This window comes from Ruditapes philippinarum, unplaced genomic scaffold (assembly GCF_026571515.1).
Source record: "Ruditapes philippinarum isolate M1 unplaced genomic scaffold, ASM2657151v2 ctg636_1_1_1_1, whole genome shotgun sequence".
Lineage (NCBI taxonomy): Eukaryota > Metazoa > Mollusca > Bivalvia > Venerida > Veneridae > Ruditapes > Ruditapes philippinarum.
This window is the reverse complement of record NW_026859577.1, coordinates 111,139-122,527: the sequence shown is the minus strand read 5'-3', so window position 1 is coordinate 122,527 and position 11,389 is coordinate 111,139. Positions and strand designations below refer to the sequence as shown.

At 33.2% G+C, this 11,389-nt stretch overlaps 1 protein-coding gene across 1 annotated transcript; it reads right to left on the bottom strand.

Annotated features, from left to right (window-relative positions):
• Positions 1-7,695: 7,695 nt before the first annotated feature.
• Positions 7,696-9,089, bottom strand: LOC132757099 (heat shock 70 kDa protein 12A-like). The gene is made up of 2 exons (XM_060748284.1): positions 9,071-9,089; positions 7,696-8,315 (listed from the first exon to the last, which is right to left on the bottom strand). Exons 1-2 carry the CDS (start codon positions 9,087-9,089, stop codon positions 7,696-7,698), a joined length of 639 nt encoding a protein of 212 aa, XP_060604267.1.
• Positions 9,090-11,389: the final 2,300 nt, after the last annotated feature.

Here is an 11,389-nt window from a genome sequence, read left to right as displayed (position 1 = left end):
AAATGATAAAGCTTTAACAGTAATGTTCTATCGTTTTATCACATCCTCATGTAGTTTTTCACGACGTAAAAAGCGTATGCCATATTTTAATGTGATACAAAGATAGCGCAGAAATTCACTTTATGTTAAACTTTAAGCGCGTCAATGAAAAATTTATTGTTTTAATTGAAAAATTGTTTTGTTTTACGAACATGTATGTGATAAATAGGTCATTGTTTTCGTAAATGTTCATAACTAGTTTATTGTACACATTAAATGAAATAATGATATTCAATTCGTTCATAAAATTAAGTATATATCAGAAGTATGACTTATGAATATAAACAGAAAAAAAAATTATCCAAAGTGATGAAAATTCTTCAGACTTGTGTTCAATGAATATATTTATGGTTAGATTCAATAATCATTACGTAGCATAATATGAGAAAAATATTACCTTTCTTTCGCATTCGTTATGGCGTAGCTCAATATAGAGATATAAAGCAATACATATTTTTGCGCATGCTCATTAGGTCATCTTGGTTATTTTAATCTCTAAACAGCAGAAGAATGTGTTGTACAAAAATTATATTTATTTAAACTTGATGTCGATATTTTATTTTGAAATTAATTGTTTTTTAAGAGACTGAACTGGCTGGTAGCCGAATATTCGTAGACGGGCTATAAATAGTTTTATCGAAAGTTATAAAGAGATAATAAGGCTACCATTTTGATATTGGCGCAGACTGTCGTATCTTTTTGTTTGTAAAGAAGTCAGAAAAGTCTACTACCATTTGCAACACTATTTGGTCTTGGTCTTTTTTTTTTGACAGTTGCCAAGTCAATATTATAAAGCCTATCTTAACAAACAAACAAACAAACAAACAAACAAACAAACAAACAAACAAACAAACAATATTTGCTATATTTCTTTTGTTGGCTATAGCTTACAATCATCAATCATAGCGTGTATCATTTGGTCAGGTGCAGTACGTCTAGCAAGGAAATGTCACTGATTTATGATTTTCCTTTCGTTGTGTGTGATAAAAGAGGGACACATCTGTCTGCGACAGGAAACGCTATTACATATTTTATGATATTGTCATCTCATTTAACGTTGTTTTTTTTTAAATTATTGTAGTTATATTTTTATATTGTTTCACCGATATATGCTCATCTGATAACTATTGTGAATTGGATCCTGTCACTTATAGAATTGCTCGTGTCTATGATAGAACTGATCGTGACTTTGTTATGATATAAAATTGTGAAATAGATTCCTGTTTCTTATAAAATTGCTTGAGTTTGTTACAGAATTTATCGAATTTTGTGTCAACTTATCCTGTCTGTTGTACAACTGTTATTTCCGGGGGGGGGGGGGGCACTGGTTAATCTCGGTGTAAAGCATATCTTGGCTGAAGAGAAACTAGGCTTAAAAAATTGGTCCCGCTCGAATGTTACTTTATTTATATAGAGACATCTTAAACGATTCGGGTCTTTTCGCCCTCTTTTATGTTTTAATGTCCTATAGTAAGTACCCTGTATAAAACTGACCTTTTTCGGTTCAAGAATGACCATTACTGTCAAAAAAGGGATTGTGCCTTTTCACCACGTGGTGAACTGATTAACTTGAATGACAAATAAAAGTAACGTAAATAAGCGATATTATACATTTAACGCGAGAAGTGGTACAAATAAAATATTTGTCCCTGTAATTCTTCCTATTTTTTTTTGCTCATAGAATTATAGTTGTTTTTGTTATGTTTAATACAATGTTAAGTCGCATTTATTTAGTATAGACTTCGTTTCATTTAAAACTAAGTTAAATGTATGCCAATACGAAACATTTTCGATGCACCTACCAGATTGATATTTCCTATCTTGAGTGATTATTACAAATGAAAGTTAAATGTATAGCATGCATGTCGTAGAAATAAACTTTAGATCACTGGTACCACTGAACCACTTTGTAATCACTGATGCCGGTGATAAGATGTGTAAAAATATTTCCTTTAATGTATGGTTTAAATACACCTTATGGTTGAGGAATACATATTTTGGACAACAACGAACGGTGGACACATTTATTGCAATCACGAATGTTCACCTCTTAGTACTGCGTGCACATGTAAGCTAAAAAGGACAAAATACTTTATTATTTCGCATAAGCAGCTATGAATTAAATATTATAGTGTTTCGCCAATAATTGTACTATGGCAATTAATATACCAAAAAATAATTTGAATGAAAAGTGGTATTCAGTGAGCTAATTTGCTCTAGACTTGGAAATGACATAAGTAAAATAGGGAACCCAATGATTGTCCCTTGTCATGCAAAGTTTTAAGTGTTTTTACTCATGAGCAGTCAATAAGCATTCTTTTTCTGTTAAGTAGTGATTCCATTTATATAAACAAGATAGTCATGATGGACCTTATAAAGTTCGCCAGATAATATAGGTTTTAGATAACTAAGCAATATTAATATATGGATTTATAATAATCAAATTCTTAAAAGTTGTAAGCAATTTTAGTTATGTAGGTGTAACATTAACACAACAGTTGTCCTTGAACAGAATGGCTAGTGAACAAGGGTCTAAAGCTAAAATAGTACTTATCTCTATACTTTCGCAATTATATGACTACGAACAGTAACCCCCCAAAAGTGTTATTTAATATTTTTACACGAAAATTGGTCCTATTTTACTTTATGGATCAGAAATTTTGGGTACACACAAGTTAGTACAACCAGAATTAGTGCATAACTATGCATGTAAAAGATATTTAATTGTGAAAGAAAATTACAATTAATGCAGTTGTCCTATGTGACTGTGGGAGATTTCCTATGTTTATAAATGCTGCTAAAATGGCTGTAAGATATTGGTGTTAAATACTCAGAATGGGCGAGCACAGGCTAGGTTAAAAATACTATTTCTTGCAGTTGTTTTTGGATAGTACGGGGCAATCTAATTGGTGTACTGGTATACGCAATTTATTGTGAAAAAAGTGTTGGTTACATTTGATATAAACAAACAATCAATAATGAAGACCTTTTTTTATAAATTCCTTCGTACAAAATTTAAGGGACCAATATTTACGAATGGCAAGGATATATAAATGATAGCTCTAAATTGTATGCGTATAAAAGTTTAAATGCAATTTTTAACATGAATATTACTCAAAAGTAGTGACAATTAGAAATTTCAGAAATGCTCTTGCTAAACTTCGGTTGTCCTCCCATGATTTAGAAATTGAAAAAGGTAGATACCAGAATATTTTAAGAGAATATAGGATAAAGTTTAAGCAAGCAATTTTTAGTCAAGATTTTTTTTAACTCATAGTTTGAACAAAAATGTATATCTTTTTAGCTCACCAGAACCGGCATCCGTCGTCCATCGTCATGTGTCAACAAACTGATGGGCAGATTTACTTCAAATTTGGTCTGTATCATCCTTTTGACAGTCACTCTTAAATTTACTCATGTCATTTTAATTGACCCCGTTTAGGGGTCAACAGAGCTGAAAATAGAATATTTTTTTTAAACATCTTCTACAATGTACTACAGAACTAATTGATGGATGATCACCAAACTTTGTCTGTAGCATTCTGAGGTAGTCTTTTATCAAGTTTGGTCATATTAATTTGATTGGCCCCTTTAAGGGGTCTCTAGATCTAAAAATAGAAAAACCTTTATATAATTTCTTCTACAGAACTAATGGATGGATGATCACCAAACTTTGTCTGTAGCATTTTTGGGTACAAGTTTGCTCATATTAATTTGATTGACCACTTTTAGAGGCCACTAAAGCTACTAAAAATAGAAATACATTTAAAAGTCTGCTTCAACAGAACTTATTGATGGATGATCACCAAACTTTGTATGTAGCATTCTTTTATCAAGTGTGCTCATATTAATTTGATTAGCCCCTTTTAAGGACGGCTAAAGCTAAAAATAGAAATACATTTAAACATCTCCTTTTACAGAACTTATTAATGGATGATCACCAAACTTTGTCTGTATCTTTCTTGGGTAGTCTTTTATCAAGTTTGCTCATATTAATTTGATTGGCACTTTTCAGGGGCCGCTAAAGCTAAAAATAGAAAAACCTTTGAACATCATCTCCTACTAAGCTAATTAATGGATGATCACCAAACTTTGTCTGTAGCATTCTTACCAATCTTAGGTAGTCTTTTATCAAGTTTGCTCATACTAATTTGATTGGCCCCGTTTAAGCTAAAACTTAAATGCCCCAGGTCATGGCATTGCTTCAAATTATTGTTTAAAGATATTTCATGCCCAAATTTAATGTTAGAAAATTTTGACAATAGATAATTCCAAACACTAAAAAGCAGTTGTTTCTGGTGAGCGACTCAGGGCCATCACTCCTGAAAGGTTTGGTTGAAATCCCACCAGTAGTTTGACCTGTGAAGGGCGGACAAGATTTTTCTATTTTTAGCTCTGGTGGCCATTTTGTGCAGCAAATCAGAACGTTCGTGTGATGTGCACAACTAGGGATGGTACTGATCACTCCTGTAAAGTTTAGTTGAAATACAACCAGTAGTTTGACCTGTGAAGGGCGAACATTTTTTTTTCTATTTTTAGCTCTGGCGGCCATTTTGTACAGCGAAGCAGAACGTGCGGGTGACGTGCACAACAAGGGATGGTACTGATCACTCCTGTAAAGTTTGGTTAAATATCTAAGCTCTAAGCTTTAAACCTTCAGACAAGAATTTTTTTAAAGTTTTTATTATATACATATAAGGAATATCTATGACCCCCGGGGCGGGGCCAATTTTGACCCCAGCGCTATAATTTGAACAGCTTTGGTTTAGGACCAATAGATGATATTATATACCAAATATCTAAGCTCTATGCCTTGTACCTTCAAACAAGAAGAATGTTTAAGTTTTAAATATATACATACAAGGAAAACCTATGACCCCGGGGCGGGGCCAATTTGACCCCAGGCGTTAAAATGGCATCGGAACAACGATCTTCAATAAAACTTTGTGTTTTGAACGGGTTTTCTAAGAAAGAAACAATGTTATGATTACAAAAAGCATATGGTGATCAGGCGATGAAGAAAACAGCAAAGTACAAGTGGTATGCCCGATTTATAGGCGGCCAGCAAAGCATCCATGACGACGAACGCAGTGGACGTCCCAACGTAATGTCAAATCACGTCGCTGTGATAAAGGAGCTGCTTGACAATTCGCGAAATACACGAAAGAAAGATCGGATTGTAGCATTGGCACAGTGCATCGCATTATTAACGATAAACTCCATATGAGACGCCTGTGTGCAAGGTGGATTCCTAAATTGTTGACGGACGAACAAAAAGTGGAAAGGGTGCGGTGTTGCAATCAATTTCTCAGACGCTTTCATAGAGAAGGTGAACGTTTCTTGCGACGGATAGTAACTGTTGATGAGACATGGATCAGCCTATACGAACTTCTATGTGGAAAACTCCAGGAGTCGGCCCATCTGCAAGGAAACAGATGTTCATCGTCTTCTTCGACGTCGACGGTGTGATACTGAGCCACGTGGTACCCCTGGGTCAGACTGTGACGGCGAAGTATTATTCTAAGGTGAATAAATTTATTTAATCTATAATAAGATATTCGGTATTATGTCAATACATAATCTAATAATTATTTATATTTGTGTAAGTAATTATAAAAATATTTTATAACGACAATTTACTTTTGATTGTATTTCTTTATGCTTTCAGATTCTGAGACGCGATTTTATGAGGGGGATGAGAAAGAAGCGGGCCACGAAAATCGCCGACACGATATTTCATCACGACAACGCACCGTCTCATCGTGCGGCCGAAACACAGTACATTATCAGGAAACTCGGCTTCGAAGTCCTCGAGAACCCGGCCTACAGCCCTGACCTCGCACCAAGCGATTTCTTTCTGCTCCCGACACTGAAGAACGTCATGCGGGGAGAACACTTTGATGACGTTAACGAGTTGTCCTACGCGGTGCAAGGTGCAATTTCAGAGATAAATAATGGCTCCTACTTTAATAGTTTCATGTCATGGATAAACCGTTGTAAAAAGTGTGTTTCCTTTCACGGAGAGTATTTCGAGAAGGAGTAGGTGCGTGTTTTTGGTGACTCTCATACATGCGTTGAGCGTGACGTCGTTACGACGTTTGGCCGGTTTCACTGCGATTACCTTAGAAATACTTGAAATTGTACAAATTAATTTTTATCCGATTTTATTGAAATTTTGTGTACATGTTTATTATATGTTTATTTACAAAATGTTAAGAGAACGTCAATTCCCCATGAATATTAAAAATATGGCAGCACTTTTCCGCGTATTTATTGAACAGCCCTCGTATATACATAAAAGGAAAGCCTATGACCCCCGGGGCGGGGGCAAGTTTGACCCCATGGCTATAATTTGAACTACTTTAGTAGAGGACCTAAAGATAATATTATATACCAAATATCTAAGCGCTAAGCCTTGTTATTTTGAACTAGAAGAATTTTTAAGTGTTTACTATATACATAAAAAGAAAACCTCTGACCCCCTGGGGCGGGGCCAATATTGACCCCAGCGCTATAATTTGAATAAGTTTGGTAGAGGACCTATAGATGATATTTTATACCAAATATCTAAGCTCTAAGCCTTGTACCTTCAAACAAGAAGATTTTTTAAAGTTTTAAGTATATTCAAATAAGGAAAACCTATGACCCCGGGGCGGGGCCAATTTTGACCCCAGGCCTATAATTTGAACAAATTTGGTAGAGAACCTATAGATGATATTTTATACCAAATATCTAAGCTCTAAGCCTTGTACCTTCAAACAAGAAGAATTTTTAAGTTTTAAATTATAAATACATATATGGTAAACCTATGACCCCCGGGGCGGGGCCAATTCTGACCCCATGGCTATAATTTGAACAACTTTGGTAGAGGACCTAAAGATAATATTATAATATACCAAATATCTAAGCTTTAAGCCTTGTACCTTTATACAAGAAGATTTTAAAAAAAAAAATTTACCAGATACTATAAGGAAAATCTATGGCCCCCTTTTGTGCTCAAGTGAGCTAAAAACAAACAAAAACAACATAAAGTAATGGCATTATTTAACCAAATTTCATTTTTTTTACCAGCGAAGATTAAATAGGAATAAGATTTTTGTTCTTATTTCCAAACCTTATATTAAAAGAACACTTAATCTTGACTGAATAAACAACGAAAATTATTACATGTAGTTATAATATATTTCTTTCTTACATAAATATTTTTTATGTTAACAATAAACCATTTAGTATGTTTTAGGAAGTCTTATATACTGTATATCTAACAAAGAAGCTTATTTACAGAGTTATAATATTTGTTGTTACAGTAAAATAAAAGTGAAGTCAATTCTCGTTATCATGAAGCTGTAATTTTTCAGTTCAGCTTATGTGCAACATACAATGTATGTGCAATAAGAATAAATTTTGGATTTTTTTTTTTTTTTTTTGTGGCGTAAAAATATTCTTTAGAAAATAAGACATTTCGTTCATTCCATAACATACACAGATTATATGTTATACATTTTAGTATGTACACTGTTTAAATAGATTAGAAGGAAATATATCAACATTTATGATGTTCTTCTTGATCAGGGAATAATTCAGTCGAGAAATACATGATCTGGTATACCTACACACAGTGTGAGTGTATTAAGTAAGATGAGTCTAACATATACCCTAATGTTGATGACCATAAATCACTGCAACTTTCAAAAAGGCCAGGTCTGGGTCTTCCGGAATGATGACGTTAACAGTCGGGAAGGCTTTTATTATGGCCTCTTGAACTATTGAAGACTTGGAAAACCCGCCGACCATCAGAAATATGCCCGTTCCTTGAACCTCAGGTGCTTTCAGTAAATGTTGAACATGATCTACTATACTATCAGTGCAAGATTTGAACAGATTTTTGACTATCTCTGCGTCTAGTCTTATTCTATCCGATACCCATGTAATTCTACCTTTATATTGTGATATCTCTATAGCTTGTCCTATACTTTCATGATTTATTTCTCGGAATACTTCATCTATTGAAACTGGAACTTTGATTGTTTGAAAACTATTGCTGTCATATTTGATTGATCTGAGTTTTCCTTCAATTTCTCTTTGCAAATCAATTTGATCATCAGCATACTCGTCAATCCATTTCTGACAGACTGCGTCACCTGTTATATTACGAAGGAGTTCATGAAATTCCTCTATCACCATGTTTTCACTACATGCTATACCAGTTGCCGATTTGATTTCTAAAAGGCCACCATCCGACTGACGCACTAATATAGTGAAATCAACAGTATTACCTGCAAAAAAATTGTTTGTTAACTTTTTAAAACTTTTTTAATATACTTAAGCTTTATTCATCTATGTCAATTAGTAATCAAAATATGAACGATTTGTCAGTGATTGTTTTATTTTTCTTGTTCTAATATCAGCTGTGCACACTTAAGTAATTAACAGAATTACATAAAACATTCAAATTTTTTACTAAGTAAACAGTTTCAATGGTTTTAATTTAACATTGGACATATTATTTAGGAAGATCAATTTACAGTTTTTCTAACTATTAAAATGTAGCTAGAAAAATATATATTAATCCAAAAGCAACAAAAAAGAAACAGTTTTATAAAGCTTTACATAGTCGTAAGCACCAATTATGACTATTGGCAATATCTTGTTCATGAAAATGAGAAATTGTTTTTCCCTTTAACTTTATAGGAAATATGCTTAAGGAATCTGCTGTTAATTGAATAATAGCGTACAAATTTTATTTTTAATTAAGTAGCACAATACAACTGTATTCTTAAGTAACCCAATATAATTATTACTCCTAGTAATTTTTCTCCGAATACATATTTTATTGGTAAAAAAGGTTGTTGTTAAATTTATTTATACAATTGATTAAGTATATCTGTCCTCTTAGTCATGTAACATAGACATCTTAAGATCATGAATTTTAGAGTGGTCAATAAGACCTAGATATAAACTGTCCTTATTATAATGTAACAGAAAAATGTATTAAGTTCATTCCCTTAATCCTGTGTAACTTAGTGCCTACCTCCAAGATCAATAACCATACATTTTGTCCCAGGACTGGATTTATCGGCAGTCGTTTACGATAATTTCCAAATTGATTTATTTTTAATTTGGTAGTATACAATTGCTGCTTCTGGTTCTGTGAAAATTGTCAACTTTGTTTCTGCAATATCAGCCTTAAATATTAAACAGGATAATTCTGCATTTTTTCCTCAAATCTGTAAGGAATGATTACATAAATATTGTTCTCTTCCACACGGTTTGATTGAGTAAAACCAGGTTCCAGATGCTCAACTTCCAAGTTAAGTTTGCAATATAAAGAAATTCGTTTCAGATGTCTACTTGGATCAAATGTTTATAAAATTGGACGACATGCAGAAGCACATTTAGGGTACAGAGTCAATGTCAAAGTCAAAGAAAAAAGTGTAAAGTTCCAGCAATCAATTCTGAGACAGATCTTTTTTAGAACTGTTTGGTGCGACATAAAACCCAACAAGAAAGTGATAAATGATGCTTGTGTCGAATATTTGCTTCATTGACATGTCGTGCAGATTACATACATTAACATGTCCTGCAGAACACACATTGTCGCTCTCTACTCCAAGGTTTAAGTCCCAGAAAAATGTCAATGTTTTTTCAACCTTAAAATAAGTCGTCTTCATTGTTTTTCTTGCTAAACAAATTGTTATTATTCATGATGTCTGCCTTAAAAGTTTAGCTCAACTAACGCAACGTATATATGGTGAGTTGAGTGCGTTGTCCGTCGTATGTCATTAACTTTTGTTTCAAGCAATATCTTTTCCTAAACCAGTGGGCCGATATTTTAAGTAAGAAAATATTTAAAGAATTTTCATTTCAGGCAGAAGTTTTGTTGCCATGGCAACCGAAAGAAAAACCTTACAAATATTCTTCCTAAAAGCACAAGGGCTGGAGTTTAAATATTTGGGATGTAATATTGCCTGACAGGTCGATATCAAGTTATTTCATATCTCAAGTGTCAAAATTGGCTCCATCCCGCGTTGTCATGGGTTTTCCTTGTATGTATATACACTGTAGTAAAAACTTACAAAAAACCTCTTTTCATGAGAAATGGCAAGGGTAAAGCTTAGATTTTGGTAGTTACATTGCCTAGCAGGTGTAACGTTAGTAACGACACGATCGTATAGTGATTTATTCAAATACTGTCCTTAACATAAATTAAGTTATCTAAGAGCAGAACTACGAGAAACTCCTACTGTTAAAACAATGCAATAATTTTTATAATGATTTTGCACGTGCTTCTGACAGCTAAATGACATACCAAAGTAGCCAATCACATTTAGTAAAACATACTTTTGATACGCCCTATAACCGATAATAAGCACGTTTACATTTTCAAATTTGACTTTTGGTAAAATGTTATATTGATAAACACTCATCATAACAATTAAAATGGTTTATAATTAATTGTCATTTTAACGTCTTATTTGACGAACTGTACTACAATATCGAAATTCCATAATCGAAGTAAACATTATCTATCAGCTGACAGGCAAATAACAAGGTTTTATTTCAATGCTGGAAATGTATCTGTAGTTAAACTTTCAATTTTATGAGACAACATTCCAAAGAAATGTATATTATATTGGCATACAATTAAGTAACGAAGTTTGCAATCAAAACTTATTAAACTTTCAATCAATGAAATCAAATAAGATAATTAAAACATGAACAGTTAATTAACCATAAATGTCACTATTTTACACACCTCGCCCACATAAAGAAATTTACTCAATTAGAATTGAGTATTTATACATAATTTAGTAACTAGTAACATAGTTCACTTACTAAAATACACTATTAAAACATATCGAATTCACGAAATATAGAGAAAAACGCACTTGAACTGATTTTTTAAGAAAGAAAGAAACACCACCAAGAGAAAAGACTTTTATAAGTGGTGACTCTGTGATAAAGGGGATTCAACAGAAACGATTGAATGATCAAATAGATATCAAGAAATGCAGTGGGGCGAAAATAAAAGACATTCCAAGCAGCCTAGACAATTTGGATATGGGACAATATTCTAACGCCATAATACATGTAGGCTGAAATGACGTTAGTGGCGGCAAACGTCACGATACGTCCTACCAGGAACAGATGGAAGTAACTGTAACACTTCAAGAACAACAAGAGTTTTTCTTTGTACTCCCAAACAGGATGTAGATATAAGCCAGATAAATCGGAATATTTATCGGATATGTCAGGAAACTGGGGCTTACTTGATCGGAACATATCAAGCATTTGTATACAGCAATGGAGATACGGTGGAGTAATATTTCTCCAGTGATGTAATACACTT